This window comes from Mastigoproctus giganteus, chromosome 1 (genome assembly GCF_048544385.1).
Source record: "Mastigoproctus giganteus isolate SK-2022 chromosome 1, ASM4854438v1, whole genome shotgun sequence".
Lineage (NCBI taxonomy): Eukaryota > Metazoa > Arthropoda > Arachnida > Uropygi > Thelyphonidae > Mastigoproctus > Mastigoproctus giganteus.
Genome location: NC_143575.1, coordinates 2,227,428 through 2,254,894, shown reverse-complemented (window position 1 = coordinate 2,254,894; position 27,467 = coordinate 2,227,428). Strand labels below are relative to the sequence as shown.

Here is a 27,467-nt window from a genome sequence, read left to right as displayed (position 1 = left end):
TGATGCTTGGTTTATGTGTTGCAGTTCATCTCTGAAATCTGATGATATGCAGCTTCCTACCTATTTTTTTTTGTACTAGTATCAGTTCTAGATTTTCCAAACTCCTGATTATGAGTATTCAATGACTGACAGGATCTACAATTACTCTAAGTGCAACCCATCCAGTCTCTTTCTGTCAATTTCTGTAATATATTTCAAACATTTCCCAGTTGTAGCAGCATCACATTTTCCATTTAGTGATTACATAATCCACCTCTAGGGTATTTCAGTTTTTCTGCAATGGCACAAACAAATTAATTGCTAATATTGGGAGTCATCATTGGATGACTCCCATTTTGAATTTCACTAAGCATACCTCGACCCATCTACTGTGTTTTATTGAACCACTTCTAAAGTGAACCAATTAGTTTTATATGTATTCCTGACTAGTTCATTTTTCACAAATTCCAGAAAGTGTCCAGACAATATTGGCAATATAGTGTACAAATCCCTCCATGTGAAAGGATGGTGCTTTTGAACATTTTGTAAATTTCCTAACTAACCTATGATGGCATTTTGCAAGCACCAAAAACAATATCTAGTTTCATTTAGATTATAACTTTAGATACAATGAATAAGAAGGTAATTGCATAAGAAAATATTAAATAGAATCCATTGGAAAAATATTTAAATTAGACAGTTTATAAGTTAATGAAACACACTAACCTTGCTGAGCATTACAGAAGAGCTGCTGCACAGTTTCATTTATTGATGCGTAACAAATTGGGCATGATGTGATTTCCTGAGGGCACACAGTAATTCCTTCTTCATCCATGTGCTTCTTGGATGTCATGGGCTCATCTTCGTCCAGGTCATTGACAGAGGGTAGTACCACTTCCTCTGGGATGCCTTCTAGTGCACGATACATTCTGCCATTTGTGCGGTAATGACAAGATGGCAACTTGATTTCTCCACTTGGAAGATTATAGAATTCCATATCCTGAGAAAGTTGAAGGGAGATATGTTCCTCATCATTTGGGAAAGGAGAACGTCCCAAAATAAAGCCATATGCAGATTCTGAAATGAAAGTAATCTGAATTGTAACCACTTGTGTCATTTCAAAGCAGTCAGTTTGATTTTGTTTATTTCTCAGTGATGCTTGAAAATAATACAAATACATCTTGCAAATATGAGATGTGAGCCAAAAGTTTCTAGACCAGGGAACAAATTAATTTAGACTTGCATTAGGTTAAAAGTTGTCATTTTCTCCCTTCAGAAGGTATAGATCAATCCCGGCACTTATCCCACAGTTTGAAGCATCTCTCTAACTAACTGATTCAACTTGAATCCCCATGATATATTTGAATCTTGTCCTTTTAACTGGATTTTCATTTTGGGGAACACAAAAATCATAGGAATCTAGGTCAGGAGAATAGGGAGAGTGTGGAACTATTCCATTTTGTCCTTCCCTAAAAACTGTTGACCCGGCAAAGCCATTGTGCAAAAAGGATAGATGGAACAGGACCAGAGTATGTCTGCCAGGGGCAATGGTTGATGACGTTGTAGGGCAGATATCATTGTTCAAGGGCACAAAGGGTGATATTGTTGTACATGTTGGCACTAATGATATTAAGGGTTGAAGACCGGCAGAATTACTTAACAAGTATAAGACAATGCTGAAAAAAGCTGTGAGTTAGTATTGAATTTGAAAGTGTCTGGAATTCTGCCCAGACATGATAGGAGGGAGTATATGATGAGAGACTTGTTGATCAATTCTTCCCTGGAGAGATTGTGCCAGGCTCAAGGGTTACAACATTTCTCAGCTTGGTCTGTGCTTGTTAACAGGAGAGACTGCTTCTACAGGAACGGATACACTTAAATAGAAAGGGTGCAAGAATTTTTGCTGATCCTATAGAGGCAGAGTTAGGTGGGTCGGAAAACTGCTAGCTTGGGGGGATACACAGAATAATAGATTAACAGTAGTTGCTAGCAGAGGTAAAAGTGATTCGTGCACTACTTCTATTGATATGCAGTTGAGCAGCACCCTGGAAAGAAAGGCAATGGGAATTTCCAGGACTGCTGGGAGTCATAGTAGAACAAGTAAATACATGGGCTGTGTTAGGGTAACTAAGAGTAGAAACAGGTGCATGTATACTTGCATGTACACCAATGCTAGGAGTATAGTTAATAAATTCAAAGAGCTTGAAGTGCTAGTCAAGACATCAAAGGCAGATATTGTTGGGATATCAGAGACATGGTGTAACAAACATAAGTAGTGCAGAATTGGAATTTGGGAAGTACAATGTGTACAGAGAATATAGGACAGGAAGGGAGGAGGGGTCAAGCTGTTAGTTAAGAATCACATAAAATCTAATGAAGTGCATCCAATTGATGTGGGTGAACAATGCAATGTTGAATCTGTTTGGTGTGACAAGCACTGCGAAAGGAAAAATGAGAGCAGGTGTATGTTATAGGCTTAATGAATCTGATGATTAAAATGAGCAATTGTGCAGAGAAATAGAGTGGGCCAGTAAATTAGTGTCTTATATTTTTAATTTCCCGGATATTGACTGGAATTTGTGGGTTGGTCACTCACATACTAGCAAGGCTTTTGTGAATTTATTGGATGATTGTTTTCTAAAGCAGCATGTTCGGGAGGCAACTAGAGGGAGTAGTACTCTTGATCTGATTATCAGTAGTAATTCTTCATGCATCAAAAATCTGCAGATAAAGGAACCACTAGGTGGCAGTGAGCTGAAGTGGGATTTACTCAGAGGTAACTATGCTGGTCTGGCGACAAACTGTCGTGTTATAGGGCTTATGACTCGAATGAGTACGATGAACAATCATACAGAGAAATAGAGTGGGCCAGTAAATCAGAATGTCTTATAATGGGGGATTTTTAACTTCCCAGATATTGACTGGAACTTGTGAGTTGATCACTCACACACTAGTCAGACTTTTGTGGATTTAGTGGATGTTTTTGCAGATAATGGAACCACTAGGTGGCAGTGATCACAGTGTACTGATGTGGGATTTTGCTTCTGTAAAGGTGAGTACAGTGGTCTCAGAAAGTTTTTAAATTCTGTACAGTGGGATAAACTGACGATGTTACCTACAGTAAATTCTATGTGGGGAGCATTCAAGGAATTAATCGTGGATGCTACTAAAAATTTCATACCTATTAAGAAATATTGTTCAAGGTTTAGGCCTAAATGGTTATCAAATGAACTAATGAGACTCGTGACAGAGAAGAAAAATGCATGGGATGTATATAAATTATCAAGCGACTCTTAAGCCTATGTTTAAGAGTCTGTAATCAGGTCACAAAGGAGGTTAGGCAGGCGAAGGCAGATTATGAGAAATCTTTGAAATGCTTTAGCTTGCTGAATCTGATTGGTCCACTTGAAATCGATGGTTCGACTGTTGATGATCCTGCTCAGATAGCAAACAAACTGAATGAGTATTTTGCATCTACATTCACACATGAGGAATTATTAACTTTGAAAATGGCAGAAGGTTATCAAATTGTAGCAGAATACTTAATGATTTTGTAATAACAGAGTAAAATGTAGGAGAAATTGTTGAAGTTAAACATAAGAAAAGCACCTGGGGTGGATGGGATCTATCCAGTTATATTAAAGGAGGCGGCAAAGCAACTAAGCAAACCCTTAGCCATAATTATAAGAGCGTCCTTGGACTCAGGGGAGGTTCCCACGGACTGGAGATGTGCAAATGTATCCCCAATTCACAAAGGAGGATCGAACGGTGACATGAGTAATTACAGACCAGTTAGTTTAACTTCTGTTCCGGGTAAAATAATGGAGTCACTGGTTAAAGATGCATTGCAGGATCATCTAGACAAGACTGCAGCAATAATTCAGACACAGCACAGGTTTGTTAAGGGAAAGTCTTGTCTGACAAATTTGATAGGATATTATGATGTGGTTACAAAGGAACTGGATGCAAAAAATAATTTTGATATCATATATTTGGATTTCAGGAAAGCTTTTGACACCGTTGCGCATGGAGCAGTATGGTATTAAGGGTAAGTTGCTACAATGGATAAAAGGATGGTAAAGTGGGAGAAGACAGAGGGTTGTAATCAATGGGTGCTGCTCTTCGTGGAGTCCCACAGGGTTCGGTGTTGGGTCCACTGTTGTTTTGTATATTTATCAATGATATTGATGAAGGTATATCAGGCTTAATGTTGAAGTTTGCAGATGATACAAAGGTTGGCAGGGTTGTTAATGACAATAATGGCAGCGTGCTACTGCAACAGGATCTAGATAATTTGGGTAGATGGGCTAAGAAGTGGCAACTGAAGTTTTACCTTGACAAATGCAAAGTACTGCATATGGGTAGAAGTAACCCCAGAGAAACCTACCAACTGTGTGGTACTACACATAAGGTGGTAGAAAATGAAAAAGACTTGGGAGTAATTGTGCAGGCAGATATGAAGTTTTCTGACAATGCACACAGGCTGCCAGGGCAGGTTATGGGGTATTGTGAATGATATTTAGGAATTTTGCTAGCAGGGAAAAGGAGGTGATTATCCCTCTGTATAAAGCAATGGTCAGGCCACGCCTTGAGTACTGCGTACAGCTCTGGAGGCCTCATTTTAGGAAGGAAGGATGTAGATTTACTTGAGCATGTACAGAGAAGGGCAACAAGATTGGTGAGGAGAATGAAGGGATCCTCTTACCGAGAGAGGCTTAAGTTCTGCAAATTGCAGTGGCCGGAGCCTAGGCACCTGCGTGGTGATCTGATTGAGGTGTATAAGGCCTTGACTGGGTTGAGCACGCTGAATTCTTAGGGGATCCTTCCATTTGTTCAGATTACGAACCTAAGGGGGCATAAATACAAATTAAGAAAAGACAGATGTAGAATAGATGTGCGGAAATTTGCCTTTAGCCAGCGGTTGGTTAATTGCTGGAACAAACTTTCATCTGTCGTGGAAGTTGATAGGTTGAATAAATTTAAGGAGGAACTGGACAGGCATTTGGAGGGAATGGTGTGATTTTTTTTTTTTTTTTTTTTTGGCTGATGCTGCATAAGCTCATGCACATTCTTTCTTGCATAACATGCCACTACTACTACTCCTGAAATACTGAGATTATAAAAAGCATGAAATGACTTACCACCTTGCATGATGGGACACCTGCAGGGAACTGGAAGGAAGTAGCGAACATCAGCAAGATGTAGCTTTGCTAGCTGTCCAGGAGTGATGTCATACAGAGATCTGATAGTGTTTGTGGTACAGCGTGGTCTTTGTTCTGTTGTGACAATAGAACAAATAAACAGAGGTCAATATAAAAATACATCATAAAATAAATTTAGACCACAGAGTAGTCCACATGATGTTATTTGAGAAGGATCAGCATAGTTACAACCTCACTTTTATTGCAATTTGATGTGGATTTGGAAATTGTTTAGTAGCCTACGTCATTATCCCAATTGTAAGTGTTGCTAATGGATTAGGCAGCAGAATGGTTTGAATACAGCAGAATTCATGGTGAATGAGAGAGTGGGAAAGATCACATGTGCATACTTCTGAATGTTAGGTGATTTGTTCACATGCCAATATTACACATTAGCATTTTGTTTTTATATTAATCATTTAAATGAATTAAATGGATTCCCTGCCACCACTATAATTGTCCAAATCATAGGACCAATGGATTGGAATCAACAGTACATCAGAAGCACTGTCAAGTACAGGTAGTCTGTTTCTAAAATTCAACTCATGATGGGATAGTTGTCTATCGACAACCAAGAAACCTTGACTTAACCACTGAAACTGTTAAATATAATTGGTATAAACTCTAAAATAATTGGCATAAGCAAAGGATCAATTCCTATAAATTACTATTTTTCATAATTTGATGGTGCAATGGAATCACTCTTATATAGGTGAGCAAGGTTTTTGTGTCTTTTTCTTTGTGCCGTAATCTTCAATGAATGTGGAGAAAGGTGAAGATATTTAATCCCAGAATAAAATCGTCATCATTCAAATTGATTCATAAGCTAAACTGTAGACATCCTTTGAATGATGACAGCTAAAGCTGCCATTTGGAAATCAAAAAATGCTGTAGAGCTGATGTTGGTTTACTTGTGATGAATTTCAGCAAGGTCTGGTCATTCTGCAGCAGCCCAACTTATCTGCAAAAAAAGAGAACTGAAACTTTGCAAAAACTTCCTAACTCATTTCTCTTTACTTACTTCATTCCATCAAACTTATCTGTTGCCTCTTTTTCTCTCCAAACTTGAAAAGTTGTTTAAACTTCCTTTCTTTTCTACAATCTGACTTTCCTAACAGAAGTAATTTCTCTGGGTGGTTTCAATATTCATAACTCCAGATACAGTCAGTTTTACAGCCATGCAGACCAAGCTGGCAGAGGTGTTGAGCCTTTTCTTATTACTAATCACCTTACATAATGTGTTCATTTATCTACTGGAATACTAGACCATCTCAGCCAAATGACTAACACTAGCTCTGAGTTACAATCTTCTAAAGTGATTCTATCAAAAAAGCCTTGTTATGTGCATTTTTTTCCTAGTCATTTACATTTATATTAACAGCACTTTTTTAAAAAGAAGCAAATTCTCAAAAAGGCAAAGCACCTTTCTTTACTACTAACTGAAGTAATGCTAACATTACTAGCTGTTCCATCATTAAGTGGCACCACTCCCAGAGTTCCCCAAAGTTCTCTTTCCTCATTCACTGCTTTTCTCCTATCATTGACAGAAAATTTTATCCAGTGTACTATTATCCACATAATGGTACACTGGGTCCAGTTGTCCCTTCCTTGCACAAAACCTGCTGCTGCTGCTGTACTCATCTTCAACAACATTCAAATTTATAGAAAAGATATCCTATTCTTAACAGGGTCAAATCTGACGACTAACTTGGACTAATAAAAATGTTCTTTTTTATACTCTGGCACAACCACCAGGTCAGTGGAGTTTACAATAAATCAATCAATACAAATGTTAATCGTATTTAGCAGGCACTGGCTTGAACCCTGGTCCACTCAAAGAGCATGTGATACTGCACTCACGCTCCTGACCACTCAGCTACATCAGGCTGTGTATCAAAAATATTGCATTCTCTGCTTTAAAAAAATTGGGCTTTCTTTTTTACTCTTGACAGCATTACTTTTCTTCTGAATAGCTGTAACATTTTTATGGACATCTTGCATCTGCTTGGGTGGTGAAAAGATCTTTAAAACTCCTAAACTCCCAATAGTGAGCAATCAGGTTAATTAATGATTTTACACTTTTTTTTTTTTTAATGAAACTTCAAACACAAAAGGTATTGGAAACTGTAGTACTTAGTACCATGCATAGGTTGAAAGTTGAGAAGATGAAAGAAGGCATTAGTAGAGGCATATGATGCAAGAAAGCAATCAGCCAAAAAAAAAAAAAATTGAATTTATGTAAGCTGTCAACTTCCAAAACAACAGATGGAAAGAATCAACTGCCTTCTGGCTAAAGGCAAATTACTGCACATTTATTCTACAACTGTCTTTGCTCAATTTGAATTTATGCCCCCTCAGGTGCATAATCTGAGCAGGAGGAAGAATCCCATCAGCATTGAACTTGTTCAAACCATTCAAGGCCTTATACACCTCAATCAGATCACCTTGCAGGTGCCTAGTCTCCAGACTAGGCACCTGCAATTTGCAGAACTTAAGCCTTTCTTGGTAAGAGAAACCCACTGTTCCACTCACCAATCTCATTGACCTCCTCTGTCCTTCCTAAAATGAGACCTCCAGACCTGTATGCAGTACTCATCTGGAGGCCTCATTTTAGGAAGGGTCTAGAGCTGCTGGAATGAGTACAGAAGAGGCTTGACATTAGACTTGAATTTCTGTAGACTGTAATTTTCAGGAAATATGTGTGAAGGGAGGTTGTTCCAGAAAATGGAAGTTGAAGGAATAAATGATGAGGAAAAAAGAAAAGTTGGTTTGTGAGTTTGAAGTTATACAGTAAAAGGATGCTGACTGGTTGCAGCACATGTTTAGAGTGGCTTGGTAGAGATAGGAATTATAGAAACAAATTTAGAAGGACAGTGCCCATGGAAGTATCTGCACAAAAGGCAAGCATCAGCAACAGAATATCTATGAGACAGAGAACAAAAAGACTTTGTAAGAGATGGGGCATTAATTAACTTAACTACTCTCTTTTGAATGGAGTCTAGAAGCCGGAGAGAGGTTATGAGGACACCGCCCCAAATCCACAGTAGGGCGAATTTGAGATTTCACAGAGTGAGTAGCTGTATAGAAGAAAAGTAATGCCGAGTAATCCCTAATAGAGATGTGATCTTGTCTAGAAATCCGAGTGTCGTCAAAGATAAGCAGAGGAGCAGAAGAATCCTTTTTTGTGGGATATAAGACACAGGACTGAGTTTTAGAAGGATTGAAATTAAGTAAGTCATCCTTACTCCACTAGAGGATTACCTGGAGATCAGCATTTAAGGAATTAGCAGTGAATATTCAAGAAATTGAAGCTTTTTGTGCTGGGCAAGGGTTAGCAAGAAGGATGTGAGCAAATTTCCAAGAAGAAGAAGGAAAAATACCAGTGCATGTAAAATAGCAACACAAAACTGTAATAAGCTCAGGAGAACAGGTTTTTTGAGAACAAGTGGAGAAATACCATTAGGACCTGGAGCTTTATTGGGTCAGTATTGTTAAAAATTCTTCTGACATCCTTTTGACTTAAAACTAAAGGAGGCATTTAGTGGAATGCACTCAGAATGGTAGGAGGTGGTTTACCAAGATCATCGGTACAAGACTTAAATGAAAATTAGAATGTCAACAGATTGGTTTATCTTTTGCTGAGGTAGCAACAGAACCATTGAGTTTTAACAGAGGTGGGGGTAGGGATGAGCAAACCTTACACCCAGTAGCCTTTGCAAAATATCAGAATGCTCAACTACCATTTCAACAAGAAGCAGGTTTTCTACTCTGGCCTGTTAAAACTCTAGGTTAGACTTATTAATAACTGTTTTACAATTGTTGCAAGCTTTGGTATAGGCAGAAAATCAACCTGAAAATGTAGATGCAAGTCAATTGCAATTATCTTGAACAGCCTTTGTGCATTTATTAGAAAACCAAGGTTTAGATAAAGGACAAGATTTTAAGGTGGACTGTGGAATAAAGGATTTCATCTCTACAAGAACTTCACTGATACGATCTGAGAAAACATTGAAATCGGAAGATTTAAAACAGTAATCCAACCAAGCAAAAGAAAGAATATAAATCTCACAGATCATCCCATTTTGCATTCTTGCAATGCCAAACAACACAAAGTTAAGAATGGCTACAAGAGAAAGGCTTCACTGGAGAAGAGACCATCACTAAGTTGTGATCCGAGGTGCCTATTTGACTATTGCAATCAAAAATGTACTCGGAAGGGTTGTTTGTGAGAAAAAGATCAAGCGTGTTGGCTGTGTGGTTAGATTGTCTTGTATTCTGGTAGGTAGGTTAAATGAACAATCTGTGCGACGAGACAATAGTCAATTAGCAATTGCAAAAGTCTCATCATCCTGACTGGCTGGGTCCGTGTGACTAGAAAATGGAAACCAGCTGGAGTTGTGAACATTAAATTCACCTAGGAAAATTACCTCACTGTTTTGAAAATCAGACTCGAAAAAGTTTCAAAGAAAGGAAGTCAAAGAGTTCCACATGATTAGTAGAATTGGAAGAAGAATAGAGGCAACAGATGAATTTGACAGAATGGGATTGAGAGATTTTAAGCCATAGTGGAAATTCCAAATTACTAACTCTGACTGGGAATATCAGAGCAGAGCAGAGCTAGGCACAAGTGCCAACTTTGAAGTGAAAGAAATTGTACAGCAAATAATTTGGAAAACAGATGAGCAGTGGCTGAATTAACTGATAATTGGGATTCTGTCAGAAAAGGCAAGTGGGCCTTGGCAGACTGTAAGTACAAATGGATATCATTGAGATTGGAACTGGGATGACGCATATTTGTGAAATGAACGAGGAAGTGTTTGGGAAGTTTAGATCTTGCAATGCCAAGATCTATACATGATGTATTCAGTAGTTAGAAAGTAGAAAAGGTATGTTATATGAAGTAATAAAGTTTTTGGATATGGCATACACATAGCAAGATTATACCCAGCTCCTTGACAGTGCCCCCCTCCTGCACTACTTAGACTTCCTCCAGTCACTATATAGCAGCATAGAGGCAGCGAGATTATACACTAGCTATTTCAATTTCCCCCTATAGAGTTACCAATAGGTTTGATCTGGTGGGCTATCTAGTGGCTGGCCTGTGAACACTATTTTAGAGCTACATCCTTGAAATGCAAGGAAGATTGGGTGTTACCGTGATGTCCATCATAACCTCAAATGGAAATTGGTAAAATTATTGAAAATTAAGAAGCTGTTAGTGTTTTGGTCACTTTCATTATTTTCTTCAGCATTTGCCATTAGTCTATTGTGGACTTCTTTTGCAAATTTATGTAACCAAACCTTAATACAGCAACCCTATTGGGGCAGTAATGTTATGGAAATTGACCACATTACTTAACCGTTATAAAATATCAAGCTCTGCTTTCTTGGGAAAACCACAAAGTCTTGAGACTCCTGTTCTTATTTAATTAGGTTAGATTACCTAAAAGGTCTGATGCAGTACAATTGCTAAGCAGACAATCCATTTGTGTGGGAGTGATTAATGACAGTATGCTACTGCAACAGGAACTAGAAAAGTTGGGCTGAGAAATGACAACTGAAGTTTAACATTGATAAATGCAAAGTACTGCATATGCGTAGCAGTAACCCCAGAGTAACATATCAACTGTGTGATATTACACTCAGGGTAGTGGAAAATGAGAAAGACCTAGGAGTAATTGTGCAGTAAGATATGAAGTTCTCTGAGCAGTGCAGACAGCATGCCAGGACAGCTTATGGGGTTTTAGCAGGGTAAGGAGGTGATTTAAGGCAATGGTCAGGCCACATCTTGAGTACTGCATACAGGTCTGGAAGCCTGTATGATTTTAGGAACGATGTGGAGCTGCTGGAATGAGTACAGAGGAGGGCAACAAGATTGGTGAGGAGAACAAAGGGGTGCTCTTACCAGGAAAGGATTCGGTTCTGCAAATTGCTGTGTCTGAAGACTAGGCACTTGCGAGGTGATCTGATTGAGGTGTATAATGCCTTGAATGGTTTTAGTAAGCTCAGTGGTGATGAGATTCTTCCTCTTGCTCAGACCATACACACATGAGGGGGCACCAATTCAAATTGAAGGACAGTTGCAGAATAGATGTATGGAAGTTTTCCTTTAGTCAATGGGTGGTTGATTGTTGGAACAAATTTTCATTTGTTGTTGTGGAAGTTGATAGTTTAAATAAATACAAGAAAGGACTAGGAAAACTATTGGAGGAATGAATAGGTGAATTTTTTTTTTTTTTTTTTTTTTGGTTGATGCAGTATAAGCTTGCTTTCTTGCATCATTTGCTATTGCTAATGGTATTGTACATAAGGCATGGAAAGTTTTCTGTAACTTCCCAAGGACCTTTCTCTTCTTTTCCTTTTGTTTGCCTGGAAATTTGGTCTGAGCATTCAAAAGAAAACAGAGATGTTATTTTGAAATAATATGAAATTTTTATTTTGTTACTGTTTAGTACTGGGGTCAATTTTTATAACTTAATTGTACTTTATTTCGGTTATGTCAATATGCTAACAGAGAAGCGTGCAGTCGAGAAATGAATGCTGAAAACAAAGCAAAGTGAGAGGTGACACCACTTGATTTTCATGCAGAGCCGCGTGGGCATGCATGAGGGTGCATAAGTACACGTGCTTTGAGTGACCGGGGTTCAAGCCCATGACTGCTAAATATGGTGCTGTTTCTTGTATTCTCTGTACCTTGTGAACTCCTCTGACCGTGTGGTCATCCCAGAGTATAAACGGAAAGCTTGTTTATTTATAATGCAGTTCTCCTGTTGTTTATTAATTAAACTTTAGTTTATCCACATTTCATACTTTAGTCAATTTCTGTAATAACTGTACACAGTAATATTATTATATTAAAATATAATAATATTACTGAAATATGTTACTTTACTGAAATATGCAGGAAGAGAAGCCCACAGTTCCGAAATTCATGCACAACAACATGTTCACGGTGTGTTACTTTAGAAGTAAAAGTTTATTTTGTTGTGGCAAAACTGTAAATTCTACTTCCCCTCCCATATTGCCAAATGACCTCCGTACAATCTTTAACAACCATACTAAATCAGTATTGGCCTTCTCCCCTATGCACACTGTTGAACCTGATCATATGGTGATTTCACAACTATATTTTGCCTTCTGCTCTACACAACATTATATATACTCTTAATGCAGCACAATTTCCTTAAATATAAAAATTGTCTTTCACCTCATTCAAAATTCTAAAAATTTTCTGACTGATATTAAATTATTTTAGGGAATTTAATTTTTTTTTTTTTTGGCTGGTGCAGCTTATGCTGCACCAGCCAAAAAAAAAAATTTCTGAGTTACCCTGAGAGAGAGAGAGAAAAAGAGAAGTAGAAGGAAATCACCAAGAAAGAGAAGAATGATGATATCCAGCTCAGGACCTGGTTGTGCCAAGCCCATACTCACCAGATATGAGCCCCTGGGGTTACAAGTTGCTGAGATAATGACAGCTGTCTGCTTCTAAGAATTAAGATGACAGCTCTGTGTATCCATAAATTATGCTAATGTGGTGAAATGATATTGGTTTTCAATAATGATTATGAAGAACTGCGCCTCCGTAGCCAGGTGGGAAGGAGCAGCAGTGCGTAGCACACGCTTCTTGATTAGACCGGGGTTCGAGCCCGTCACCACCAAATACGGAAGATGCGGAAAGGTCAGGGAATGACCACCGCACCGGAGCAATATGGCCTTAGTTGCTAATGCTCCTAAAAAAAAAAACCAAATAACAACAAATGAAGAACTAAAAAGAGACAAATGTCATATAGTTGGACTATCAGTTATCTGACCAATTATTCTAATTCTATGGAAAATTTTTCTTGGAATTAAAAAGGTTGTTAAAAAATGTTGTCCATGGTACCACAGGTTTCAGTAGCCTTTCATGTTTAAAAAAAATTCTCCATCATTTGCATCACCCTTAATTTTGTAATTTTGACATTCACACTAAGCACAATTACCATGGTTTCAGATAAGTGAAATTCTTGACCTATGGCCATTGCACATTTACTAGATGCATGAAATCATTATAACGCTTCCAGTTTCACTGTCAAAGATTGCTTTCTATAAATCTTTCACCAGTGAACATGTAGTTGTATATTTACTTTATAAGCATACTTGTGGAGCTTGCACCAGTTTTGATATCATTCATATATCAAATGGTATCCAAACTGTACAACAAAATGGCATTAGTGCACAATTACTCCACATGTTGTACAACAAATAATGCCTTGACTTAATCAGAGCTGACTCGAAGATTTTGGCTAACTGAGTGCCATGGTCCAAAGGGTACATAGTGCTAAAAGGAAAAAAAAAAAAATAATAATAAATAGTTTTTTTTTTTTTTTTATGTGAACCCCAAACACGAGAGGTATTAGAACCTATAGTACTCGGTACCGTGCTTGGGTTTGGGGTTAAGAAGGCGAAAGAAGATATTTGTTGACATTGGACTTGAACTTCTGTAGATTGTAATTTTCAGGAAATACGTGTGAAGGAAGGTTGTTCCAGAAAACGGCAGTTGAATGAATAAATGAGGAAGATGAAAAGTTGGTTCTGTGGGTTTGAAGTTGGACAGTAAATGGATGTTGGCTAGTGGCGGCACGTGTTCGGACTGTTTTGAAAGAGAGAGCAGGGATTATAGAAGCCAATTCAGAAGAACAGTGCCCATGGAAGTATCTGTAGAAGAGGCATGCAGCAGAAACAGTGCATCTATGAGAAAGCGAGTGGAGAGACTCTGTTTCGGCACCTGTACCAGTACTCTGGTACAGGTGCCAAAAATAGACTTTTCCTGGGGTGCATTTTTATCTCTAGTCAGCACTGTCATTACAGACAGAAAAAATAATTCTGGCACTATTTTCGTAATGTTATTATGCTGAAAATGAGTGACTTGTATTAAGTTTTCAATATGGTCACAAATTAGAGGATACTGTCTGTACCAAAAGTATCCTTAGCCAGATTAGGAACCGTTTTTAGTCAGAATGGGCACTGGTTTTTGCAGTGATCTGCATTTATCTTTCAGTCACATCAAAGAAGACTTAGAACATTGAAAAATATACCAATAGAAGCAGGCCCGGCCTTAGGCATAGGCCAGCTAGGCAGCTGCCTAGGACCTCCAATTCAAGGGGACCCCCAGGCACAGGCAAATGGAAGTTCTTGGGTTAAATAATGATGACTGAGTAATAAGTGTTCAGATGAGTGGAATTACTGTTAACTCTGCCACACTTTCTTTTCACAAAAATCCTAACGTTTTTTTCTTTCACATTCCCTTGTTTGTTTTACTGCCTCCTTTCCAAATTCACAAAAATGGTGACCATAGGTATAGAGAGAGAGAGAGAGAGAGAGAGAGAGAATCTCGGGTTGCTTTAAGGGCTCTTTAGAACCTTTCCCTTTTCGCTGCATGAAGGGTAAGAGGATAGGTCCGTTTAATAGTTTCCAGATGTAGACAAAGGTAACAGTTTTAAGAGTTTTTCGTCATCGATAAATTTCTCTTCCCGGAAACTTTTCTAATAAGACCGCTTTCTACGCCACCCTATTAGCAGTAATTGGTAAGTGAATCTAAGTGATGTTACAAAATTTTGTTTAATTTTCGTACTTTGGTAATCAGGGCCGCATTTATACTTTTGGAGTCCTTAAGTGCAACATCAGTATGAGGACCCAAAAGGACGGTTCAAAACAGTACGATGTAAAACGGTTCAGACATTTATTTTGGTTACAAAAATTATAGGTATTTTTGAATTTATTGAAAGTAAAAGTCGACATTTATATAAAAATTTGTAGTAAATTAATTCATTCAATATCTATGAATAAGTATCTTTAGCATTAGCATTAGTAGAGGCATTTGATGCAAGAAAGCAAGCTTATGCAGCATCAGCCAAAAAAAAAAAAAAAAACCACTTGCACTTCCACTTCACCCCTCTGTTAGTTCCAAATACCTGTCCAGCTGAGCCTTAAACTTATTTAGGCTATCAACTTCCACGACAAGGGATGGAAGTCTGTTCCACCAACCAACCACCCGCTGGCTAAAGGCAAATTTCTGCACGTCTATCCTACATCTGTCTTTCCTCAATTTGAATTTATGCCCTATCAGGTGATTATTCTGAGCGAGAGTAAGAATCCCATCAGCATTGAGCATGTTCAAACCATTCAAGGCTTTATACACCTCTATCAGATCACCTCACTGGTGCCTAGTCTCCAGACACTGTAATTTGCAAAACTTAAGCATTTCTTCGTAAGAGCACCCCTTTGTTCCATTCACTAATCTTGTTGCCCTTCTCTGTACTCGTTCCAGCAGCTCTACATCCTTCTTGAAATGAGGCCTCCAGACCTGTATACAGTACTCTAGGTGTGGTAAGTACTCTAGAGTACTATACAGTACTCTAGGTGTGGTGTGGTAAATGGTGTGGCCTAACCATTGCCTTATACAAGGGAATAATCACCTCCTTATCCCTGCTAGAAAAATTCCTATATATCATTGACAATACACCATGAGCTACTCTTGCAGCCCGTCTGCACTGCTCAGAGAACTTCATATCTGCCTGCACAACCACCCCCCAGGTCCCTTTCATTCTCTACCACTGTCAGTGTAGTACCACAGAGTTGATACATTGCTCTGGGGTTGCTGTTTCCCATGTGTAGTACTTTACATTTGTCAATGTTAAACTTCATTTGCCACCTCTCAGCCCATCTGCTCAACCTTTCCAGATCCTGTTGCAGCAGCGTAGTGTCCTTGACAACCCTGCCTACCTTTGTATCGTCTGCAAACTTCAACATTAAGCTTGATATACCCTCATAAATATCATTTATGAATACAAAAAACAATAATGGACCCAACAGTGAGCCCTGAGGGACTCCACTAATAACAGTCCACGACGAGCAGTGTCCATTGATTACCACTCTCTGTCTTCTCCCCCTCAGCCACCCCTTTATCCACAGCAGCAATTTGCCTGCAATGCCACACTGCTCCAATTTGTGCAGCAGTCTTCCATGTGCAACAGTATCAATGTAGGATAGACGTGCGGAAATTTGCCTTTAGCCAGCGGGTGGTTGGTTGGTGGAACAGACTTCCATCCCTTGTGGTGGAGGTTGATAGCCTAAATAAGTTTAAGGCTCAGCTGGACAGGTATTTTGAACGAACAGAGGGGTGAAGTGGAAGTGGTTTTTTTTTTTTGGCTGATGCTGCATAAGCTTGCTTTCTTGCATCAAATGCCTCTACTAATGCTAATGCTAAAAGCCTTTCTAAGATCCAAGTATATAATATCAAAGTTATTCCCTGCATCCAGTTTCTTTGTGACTGCATCATAGTATCCAATCAGATTGGTCAGGCAAGACTTCCCCTTAACAAAACCATGCTGTGTCCGAGCTATAGCTGAAGTCTTGTCTAAATGATCCTGCAGTGCTTCTTTAACTAGTGCCTCCATTAATTTTCCTGGAACAGAAGTTAAACTCACAGGTCTATAATTACTTGTGTCAGCCTTTGATCCTCCTTTGTGAATTGGGGTCACATTTGCACATCTCCAGTCCATGGGTACCTCCCCTGAGTCCAAGGAAGCTCTCATTTATGGCTAAGGGTTTGCTTACTTCCTTTGCTGCCTCCTTTAATATAACTGGATAGATCCCATCCACCCCGGGTGCCTTTCTTGTGTTTATCTTCAAAAATCTCTCCTCCACTTTACTCTCAGTTATTACAAGATTCTCTAGCTTACTGCTAGAGTTGAATACACCTCTGGCTTTCCCCTCGCTAAATAACTCCTCATGTGTGAATGTCGATGCAAAATATTCATTTAGTTTGTTAGCTACCTGAGCAGGATCATCAACAGTTGACCTATCGATATCAAGTGGACCAATCTGATTCATCCCCTTCCTTCTTGAGTTTACATAAGTAAAGAACTCTTTGCTGTTTTTCTTTGCATCCCTTGCCAAGGATTTCTCGTAATCTGCCTTCGCCTGCCTAACCTCCTTTGTAACTTGGTTACAGATCAACTTATATCTATCATAGGCTTCTGTGTCATGTGTTAATTTGTATGTATCCCATGCATGTTTCTTCTCTGCCATATGCCTCATCAGTTCATCTGAAATCCATTTAGGCCTAAACCTTGAACAATATTTCTTAGTTGGTATGTAAATCCTAGTAGCTTCCAAGATAAGTTCTTTGAATGCTTCCCATTTTGCATTTGCTGTTGGTAACATCATCAGTTGGTCCCGCTGTATAGAATTTAAATACTGTCTCAGTCCATCGTAGTCGCCTTTACGAAAGCAATAACCCTTCCCTTTACCCCTAATGGTAGTTACCTCTTTGAGTAAATCCCACTTCAGCACACTGTGATCACTGCCACCTAGTGGTTCCTTTATCTGCTGATTCTTAATGCATGACGAATCACTACTGATAATCAAATCAGGAGTATTCTTACTCTAGTTGCCTCCTGAACATTCTGATGTAGAAAACAATCATCCAATAAATCCACAAAAGCCTTGCTAGTGTATGAGTGACCAGCACCCAAATTCCAGTCAATATCTGGGAAATTAAAATCTCCCATTATAAGACTCTCTGATTTACTGGCCCACTCTATTTCCCTGTACAGTATCTTATTATACTCATCAGAGTCATTAGGCCTATAGCACACTCCTACTCTCAATTTTGATCTCCCAATGCTTATGTCACACCAAACTGACTCGACACTGCACTGTCCAGCGATGTCCACTGGCTTCATTCCTTGGATTTTATGTATTTCTTAACTAATAGCATAACCCCTCCTCCCTTCCTATCCAGTCTATCCTTTCTGTAGACGTTTCCCCAAATTCCAGTTCTGCATTCCTTATATCTGTGTGACACCACGTCTCTGATATCCCAACAATATCTGCCTTTGATGTTTTGAGCAATAGCTCAAATTCATCAAATTCATTTACTAAACTCCTAGTATTGGTGAACACGCAAGTATACATGCACCTATTTCTATTCTTAGCTACCCTAACACAACCCATGTGTTTACTTGTACCGCAATGACTCCCAGCAGTCTCTGAAATATCCTGCATCTTGTTTTTTAGGCTTCTGCTCATTCCGATAGAAGCAGTGCAAGAATCTCTTTCACCTCTGCCAGTGGCTACTGTTAATCATTAGCATTAGCATTAGCATTAGCATTAGTAGAGGCATTTGATGCAAGAAAGCAAGCTTATGCAGCATCAGCCAAAAAAAAAAAAAAAAAAAAAAAAAAAAAGTAACATAAATAAATAAAAATAACCACTTCCACTTCACCCCTCTGTTCGTTCGAAATACCTGTCCAGCTGAGCCTTAAACTTATTTAGGCTATCAACTTCCACGACAAGGGATGGAAGTCTGTTCCACCCACCAACCACCCGCTGGCTAAAGGCAAATTTCCGCACATCTATCCTACATCTGTCTTTCCTCAATTTGAATTTATGCCCTCTCAGGTGATTTTTCTGAGCTAGAGGAAGAATCCCATCAGCATTGAGCATGCTCAAACCATTCAAGGCTTTGTACACCTCTATCAGATCACCCCGCTGGTGCCTAGTTTCCAGACACTGTAATTTGCAAAACTTAAGCCTTTCTTCGTAAGAGAACCCCTTTGTCCCATTCACCAATCTAGTTGCCCTTCTCTGTACTCGTTCCAGCAGCTCTACATCCTTCCTGAAATGAGGCCTCCAGGCCTGTATACAGTACTCTAGGTGTGGCCTGACCATTGCCTTATACAAGGGAATAATCACCTCCTTATCCCTGCTAGAAAAATTTCTATATATCATTGACAATACACCATGAGCTACTCTTGCAGCTCGTCTGCACTGCTCAGAGAACTTCATATCTGCCTGCACCACCACCCCCAGGTCCCTTTCATTCTCTACCACTGTCAGTGTAGTACCACAGAGTTGATACGTTGCTCTGGGGTTGCTGTTTCCCATATGTAGTACTTTACATTTGTCAATGTTAAACTTCATTTGCCACCTCGAAGCCCATCTGCTCAACCTTTCCAAATCCTGTTGCAGCAGCATAGTGTCAGTAGTGTCCTTGACAACCCTGCCAACCTTTGTATCGTCTGCAAACTTGGACATTAAGCCTGATATACCATCATCAATATCATTTATAAATACAGAAAACAATAAAGGCCCCAATACTGAACCCTGAGGGACTCCACTAATAACATTAGTCCACGATGAGCAGTGTCCATTGATTACCACTCTCTGTCTTCTCCCCCTCAACCACCCCTTTATCCATAGCAGCAACTTGCCTCCAATGCCACACTGCTCCAATTTGTGCAGCAGTCTTCCATGTGCAACAGTATCAAAAGCCTTTCTAAGATCCAAGTATATAATATCAAAGTTATTCCCTGCATCCAGTTCTTTTGTGACTGCATCATAGTATCCAATCAAATTGGTCAGGCAAGACTTCCCCTTAACAAAACCATGCTGTGTCCTAGCTATAACTGAAGTCTTGTCTAGATGATCCTGCAGTGCTTCTTTCACCAGTGCCTCCATTAATTTTCCGGGAACAGAAGTTAAACTCACAGGTCTATAATTACTTGTGTCAGCCTTTGATCCCCCTTTGTGAATTGGGGTCACATTTGCACATCTCCAGTCAATGGGTACCTCCCCTGAGTCCAAGGAAGCTCTCATAATTATGGCTAAGGGTTTGCTTACCTCCTTTGCTGCCTCCTTTAATATAACTGGATAGATCCCATCCACCCCAGGTGCCTTTCTTGTGTTTATCTTCAACAATTTCTCCTCCACTTTGCTCTCAGTTATTACAAGATTCTCTAGCTTACTGCTAGAGTTGAATACACCTCTGGCATTCCCCTCGCTGAATAACTCCTCATGTGTGAATGTCGATGCAAAATATTCATTTAGTTTGTTAGCTACCCGAGCAGGGTCATCAACAGTTGACCCATCGATCTCAAGTGGACCAATCTGATTCATCCCCTTCCTTCTAGAGTTTACATAAGTAAAGAACTCTTTGCTGTTTTTCTTCGCATCCCTTGCCAAGGATCTCTCGTAATCTGCCTTCGCCTGCCTAACCTCCTTTGTAACTTGGTTACAGATCAACTTGTATCTATCATAGGCATCCGTGTCACGTGTTAATTTGTATGTATCCCATGCATTTTTCTTCTCTGCCATATGCCTCATTAGTTCATCTGACAACCATTTAGGCCTAAACCTTGAACAATATTTCTTAGTTGGTATGTAAAGCCTAGTAGCTTCCACGATAAGTTCTTTGAATGCTTCCCATTTTGAATTTGCTGTTGGCAATATCATCAGTTGATCCCACTGTATAGAATTTAAATACTGTCTCAGTCCATTGTAGTCGCCTTTACGAAAGCAATACCCCTTCCCTTTACCCCTAATGGTAGTTACCTCTTTGAGTAACTCCCACTTCAGCACACTGTGATCACTGCCACCAAGTGGTTCATTTATCTGCAGATTCTGAATGCATGAAGAATCACTACTGATAATCAAATCAAGAGTATTACTCCCTCTAGTTGCCTCCCGAACATGCTGATGTAGAAAACAATCATCCAATAAATCCACAAAAGCCTTGCTACTGTGTGAGTGACCAGCCCCCAAATTCCAGTCAATATCTGGGAAATTAAAATCCCCCATTATAAGACTCTCTGATTTACTGGCCCACTCTATTTCTCCGAACAGTTTCTTATTATACTCATCAGAGTCATTAGGCCTATAGCACACTCCTACTCTCAATTTTGATCTCCCAATGCTTATGTCACACCAAACTGACTCGACACTGCACTGTCCAGCGATGTCGACTGGCTTCACTTCCTTGGATTTTATGTGTTTCTTAATTAATAGCATAACCCCTCCTCCCTTCCTATCCTGTCTATCCTTTCTGTACACATTGTACTCCCCAAATTCCAGTTCTGCATTTCTTATATCTGTGTGACACCACGTCTCTGAAATCCCCACAATATCTGCCTTTGATGTTTTGAGCAATACCTCAAATTCATCAAATTTATTTACTAAACTCCTAGCATTGGTGTACACACAAGTATACATGCACCTGTTCTTTTTCTTAGCTACCCTAACACAACCCATGTGTTTACTTGTACCCCAATGATTCCCAGCAGTCTCTGAAATATCCTGCATCTTATTTTCCAGGCTGCGGCTCATTCCAATAGAAGCAGTGCAAGAATCACTTTCACCTCTGCCAGTGGCTACTGTTAATCTATTAGTCCTTGTATCCCCCCAATCTAGCAGTTTTCCGACCCACCTAACATTGCCTCGATAGCATCAGCAAACATTCTTGCACCCTTTCTATTTAAGTGTATCCCATCCCTGTAGAAGCAGTCTCTCCTGTTAACAAGTACAGACCAGGCTGAAAAAAATTCTACCCCTTGAGCCCTGCACAATCTTTCCAGGGCCGAATTGATTGACAGGGCTCTCATCATATACTCCCTCCTATCGTGTCTGGGCAGAATTGCAGACACTTTCAATTTCAACCCTAATTCACGGCTTTTTTTCATCAGTGACCTGTACTTGTCAAGTAATTCCGCCGGTCTCCTACTCTTAATGTCATTAGTGCCAACGTGTACAACTATATCACCTTTTGTGCCCTTAAAAGATGATATCCGCTCTACAACGTCATCAACTTTTGCCCCTGGCAGACATACCCTGGTCCTATTCCACCTATCCTTTTTACAAAGCATGTTTCCCGTTTCCCTGACAATAGAGTCACCAACAACTACTAGTTCCTTTGGGACCAGCGCATTCTGCCTTGGGGGTTGCCGCTGTGTTCCGCGATGACCAAGTGCAAGCTCTGGCATTGGTGTGGGCAGCTGAGAGCTTGATGGGCCCCTCACTTGTAATCCTTCGAGGGCATCCACCCTATCCTTCAAGCTCTCATATAGGCCCATAACAACGCTGAGTTGTCGCCTTATCTCCTTACACTCCTTGCATCGCACACACACAAAGACATCCCCCATGGCAGTATCATGTCCCATACTTGACTGCTCCGCAAACATCAAGCAAATAGTGCATCTTACAAGGCTGTGATTCAGAGGACAACTGCCCCCCTCAGTTCTCCCCTGGGCCACAGCATTCCCATTAGCTTGAGCCCTTTGCTTTGCTGCTCTGGTTTGAGTCATGATTTAGATTTACTTTCAATAAAATTTCAATTTCTGTACAAAATTAAATCCTAAACTTGTATCCAAACACAGTTATAACGCTATATTTATGTTTCAGTAACGAGTGTTATCTACGGAATATTTACGTTTCAGTAACGAGTGTTATCTACGAAATATTTACGTTTCAGTAACGAGTGTTATCTGCGAAATCCCTTTATATAACTTTCGTATCAAGTTATGTATTAATTATTTGTTTTTACTAATTATTTATGTTACGTAACCTAAGTGGTTATATGTATAATTAATTATGTTAAATAAAATTAATTATATTACGTTTGTAATCTAAGTCGTTATATGTATTTATTTAAACGTACAATTTAACTGCTAACGAAGTTCAACTAACGCTATCTAGTACGGTATATCGTATCACAAAGGCGGGAAAATTACGAACGGTTAGCGGAGTTGAAACAGGTGGAAACCTTTACCGATACTTTTATGCAATTACAAGGCCGAGTAAAGAATAAATACACCAAATTAATCAGAAAATCACAAAATAATGTTATACTACTAAATTTAAATCAAAAGTTTTAGAAAAACAATAATTTCAAATCAATAATTAACAAAAATCCACTTAGCGGCTTTGAAAACGACCGTCTCTAGTAGCCTCGTCAGCAACCACTCTAATCTATTCGTCTTTGTCTCCCCCCAAGCTAGCAGTTTTCCGACCCACCTAACACTGCCTCGATAGCATCAGCAAATATTCTTGCATACTTTCTATTTAAGTGTATCCCATCCCTGTAGAAGCAATCTCTCCTGTTAACAAGTACAGTCCAGGCTGAAAAAAATTCTACCCCTTGAGCCTTGCACAATCTTTCCAGGGCCGAATTGATCGACAAGGCTCTCATCATATACTCCCTCCTATCGTGTCTGGGCAGAATCCTAACCGAAACTGTAATTAGCAGTGGCGTAACTACCTTTTCATTGGCCCGGGTACATTGCACCCCCTGCACAACAATAGTTACACCACTGGTAACTAGACTGTTTTTCATAAAGATGTTATTGAGCACTTTAAAGCATGGCACCGTCAAGAGTGAGGACCCCAGCTTGCACTTTACGGTAAATGTGGCTCTGTTGGTAATTTGAGATGATATAATCATCTAGGAATGATGAACTATTCATATGGTTAAAATAAAATTAATGATTTGGTCTTCTTTTCGAGACAATTTTTTAAATAAATCGAATTACATTTCAATCGCAAATCTGCATTCATCAGTGGCGAGATACTCCTCGAAAGATCCAGAAAGATCAATTTGTAGTTTAAGGGAAGGTCCGAATATCAATTTAATTTTCTTATTAATAATAAAGTCCTTCAGGAGAAAGGAACACCTACCTAGGTGTCAATGAACAGTTTGAAGAAACTAAACTTATAAAATATTTATAAAATTCCTTCTAATGTTATTTTAAATAAAAATAACTTCTAATTAATAATGAAATTTCTCCTAAGTTTATTATTACCTAGAAATCACTAATTTCTTTAAAAAAAATTGTAATAGAATTTTTTGGACGTGAATACATGTGTGTATTTACCATTTTATATTCTTATAAAATCAATAACTACGGAAAAAGGTTAGGAATTCAACATATTCGTATAATATCCTGTTTTAAAACAATTTTACTGGATTTTGAAATGAATTAAGTTTATTAGCAAGGAAAAGTAAAGAAATATTTCAATAATATTTAATAAAAAATGGGGATAAAATAATTATAAACAAGACTTCTTGCAAGTAAACATTTGTATTTGATGAAATGTTTTTATTATATAAATTTTAACAAGAGTGTATTTTAATTTTATTAGATGAAACATGCTTTCTTTGCAGGATTCCTTTAATTGATTTGATTTAACACACCCTTAAATGTCTTACATCGGAGGAAGAAAGTTTGAATCAGGTGCACAGACACGAAAGAAAAAAATGTTGCAGAAAGCATTGATTTCAAAACAAAAAAGTGCTATTTTGAAGTATTTGCCCGCAACGACAGAAGATATTGAATCCGAAAAGAACACCATTGAAGCTTCACGATTTGAAGAATGCTTGAAAACAACTCCACTTACAAAACCACCAGTAATGACATTAGTTCCATCTACATCCTTAACAGAAACTTAGTTTGAAAAACCAGAATCATGTGCACTTGACTGGAGTGATGTTGGTATGTGGCCAGTACCTCTGAATAATAGTCAGCTAGTCTTTGTGATTGATAAAGGTCCAAATAGGGTTATTAACTTTGATTTTTCCTCTGGATGAGAATAATAGGCACTTTTCTATGTCATACTACACGTGGAAACTTTTAAATGGTGAATTAATCGACCGTCGTTGGCTGGTTTATTCTAAAAATCTTGACTGTGTTTTTTGCTTCTGTTGCAAGTTGTTTTCTGATTCCAAAAACGAATTTTCAAGTATTGGATTTAAAGACTGGAAGAACCTTTCTACACTGATAAGAAAACATGATAGTCACAAAGGAAATGGATTGAGTTTGAAAATTGTTTAAACAAAAATCAAACACTTGATAAGGAATTGCAAAAATTGATTGCGAAAGAAAAATTACATTGGCGCCGTGTACTAGAACATATTTTAGCTATTGTACAGTTTCTAGCACAGAAAAACATGGCTTTCCGTGGTAGCGAGGAAAAGCTGCATGTTTGTAACAACGGGAATTTTTTGGGACTGGTGGAATTAGTTGCGAAGTTTGATCCTGTTTTAGGTGAACACATTCGGAGAATCAACAATTCTGAAATTCATGATCATTACTTAGGTAAAAGAATGCAAAATGAATTTATTTATCTAATTAGCAAGAACGTCTTAGAAAAAATAACAGCTAGTATAAATAAATCAAAATATTACTCCGTGATTTTAAACTGCACTCCGGATGTTAGTCATGAAGAGCAGATGACTGTAGTAATACGTTTTGTTGAAATAATTGGGAAATATGTACAAATCGTTGAATGGTTTGTAGGATTTTTACCTGTTAATGAGACAACTGGATCTGTCTTAACAGAAGTTTTCTTGGAAAAGTTGAAAAAACTAGGTTTACCAATTTCCGATTGTTGCGGTCAAGCTTATGATAATGGTTCTAATATGAAAGGTTGTAACAAAGGGGTACAAGCAAGAGTAAGAAAAATCAATCGGAGGGCATTTTATGTTTCTTGTGGATGCCACAATTTGAATTTGATTTTATGTGACATGGCTGGGTCATCAAATTCTGCAAAGTCATTATTTGGTGTTATACAACAAATCTATGTATTATTTTCCGCATCTACACAAAGATGGAATCTTTTGAAAGTATACATGTAAAACACCTTACAATCAAGGAACTATCGGAAACAAGATGGGAATGCAGGGTTGAAAATGTCAAAGCTCTTAGATTCCAAATAGATGACATTTATGACGCACTAATTGATGTTTTTGAAACAACCGTCGATTTAAAATGCCGAACAGAAGCTCTTTCCCTGGCAAGAGAACTTAAAAGTTTTAAATTTCTCGTGATGCTGTGCATTTGGTATGATATTCTAACTCAGGTGAATCTTGTGAGCAAAGTTTTTCAAGGGGAGCACGTGCAATTAGAGACAGTGTTGGTACTTTTGGAAAGGACAAAGAAATTTTTAATATGTTATGAGGAAAATGGGTTTCAAACTTCACAGAGAATAGCCGAACAATTAGCTAATGAATTAGAAATGTCTCCTGTTTTCCCTTCTGCCGAGTCAGTCTGATGTAGACGTATCAAAAAGCAATTCTCTTTTGAAGCAGAAGATGAAATAATCTGTGATCCTAAAAAACAGTTTCAGGTAGAATTCTTTAATGTACTGTTAGATCAAGCAATAATGTCAATTCCTGAACGATTTCAAGAGCTGGAAAAATTTAAAGAATCATTCGAATTTTTATTTGATATTCATAGTTTAAAAGTTTTAAGCGACGAAGAACTGCTAAAGTTTTGTAATCATTTGCAATTGTTTCTATCCGATCCAGAAAACGGAGCTGAGAGTGACTTGGATGGCCAAAATCTTCTTACTGAGCTTAGGACCCTGTCAAATGAACCTTCACAATTATCACCTTTAGAGGTACTGAAATACATACGTAACAATAGATTGAATGAGGTATTGCCAAATACCTCTATCGCTCTACGAATTCTGTTGACCATTCCTATGACAGTAGCTTCTGGTGAGCGTAGTTTTTCTAAGTTAAAATTAATAGAATCAGTTCTGAGGTCTACAATGACTCAAGAAAGATTGGTAGACCTATCAGTAATTTCAATTGAAAGTGAAATTTTTCAATCTTTAGACTATAGTGAAATAATAGCAGAATTTGCAAACAAAAAAGCAAGAAAGCTGTCTATTTAAAATTAATTATATTGACATTTACATTATAGAATTGTTTTTTATAAAACTTTTCAATAAATTTTTAATAAATTCAATCCTAACTATATTATTTATTTTATACAATAAGTGAAAATATAAAAAATGTTACAACTCATAGATCTCATAGAAAAATATTTTGTCTAGGGCCTCCAAAACTGTAAGGCCGGCCCTGAATAGAAGTCAAATTTTGTTACAGTAAGATTTACCTGAGAGCGTAGATGGCATACTCCGATTTTGGACATCCACTAGAACAAGAAACAAAATTTCAGGATACATTCATAATTTATGTGGTATATGACTAAATATTGTTTTTATAAAATATTAATGAAATATTTAATTTTTATCTACATTAAGGGTTTTAAGGTCACATGGGATCACTAAAAATATGTTATCATTAAACAGATAGATATTGGACGACTTGCATAACTATATAGTTTATGTTTGCATCGCCATTTTTATTGTGCCATCTAGTATTTTTATTTATATATATATTTTTTTTACCCGGAATGTAGATTTTTTCCAAATGAGAATTTGGAAAAATTTGCAATCACTATGTTAGTGTAAAATTGCTTTAAAAGGAAAAATTAAATGCAAATGAAAACATTAAGTCACTGTTATTGTGAAATCTCCGTACAGTTGGTGGTATTGACTATTTTTTATTATTTTTATTTTTTTTTTTTTTTTGTTTCACAAACTTTTCAATACCCCTGCAACTTGAACTTTTGAATCTGCAGAATGACATAATTAAACATACAAAATAAAATATTGGCCTCTTCCCCA

At 38.1% G+C, this 27,467-nt stretch overlaps 3 protein-coding genes across 3 annotated transcripts; 2 read left to right on the top strand and 1 right to left on the bottom strand.

Moving 5' to 3' along the window:
- Positions 1-700: 700 nt before the first annotated feature.
- On the bottom strand, positions 701-6,821 carry LOC150090490 (uncharacterized). The gene is made up of 3 exons (XM_090378159.1): positions 6,641-6,821; positions 5,121-5,255; positions 701-1,056 (listed from the first exon to the last, which is right to left on the bottom strand). Exons 1-3 carry the CDS (start codon positions 6,819-6,821, stop codon positions 701-703), a joined length of 672 nt encoding a protein of 223 aa, XP_090234285.1.
- An 18,118-nt stretch (positions 6,822-24,939) lies between these two features.
- LOC150090489 (zinc finger MYM-type protein 1-like) lies at positions 24,940-25,626 on the top strand. Its single transcript, XM_090378144.1, has one exon. The coding sequence runs from the start codon at positions 24,940-24,942 to the stop codon at positions 25,624-25,626; it is 687 nt and encodes a 228-aa protein (XP_090234270.1).
- A 527-nt stretch (positions 25,627-26,153) lies between these two features.
- On the top strand, positions 26,154-26,669 carry LOC150090488 (uncharacterized). Its single transcript, XM_090378131.1, has one exon. The coding sequence runs from the start codon at positions 26,154-26,156 to the stop codon at positions 26,667-26,669; it is 516 nt and encodes a 171-aa protein (XP_090234257.1).
- The last annotated feature ends 798 nt before the right edge of the window (positions 26,670-27,467 follow it).

Coding starts and splice junctions, on each gene's coding strand:
- LOC150090490 (XM_090378159.1), bottom strand. CDS start 6,821: ATGAGTACAGCAGCAGCAGCAGGTTTTGTGCAAGGAAGGGACAACTGG. Junction 5,256..6,640: donor ACTTAATGATGGAACAGCTA/GTAATGTTAGCA, acceptor TTGTCACAACAG/AACAAAGACCACGCTGTACC. Junction 1,057..5,120: donor GTGTCCCATCATGCAAGGTG/GTAAGTCATTTC, acceptor CTTTCATTTCAG/AATCTGCATATGGCTTTATT.
- LOC150090489 (XM_090378144.1), top strand. CDS start 24,940: ATGGCTTTCCGTGGTAGCGAGGAAAAGCTGCATGTTTGTAACAACGGG.
- LOC150090488 (XM_090378131.1), top strand. CDS start 26,154: ATGTCAATTCCTGAACGATTTCAAGAGCTGGAAAAATTTAAAGAATCA.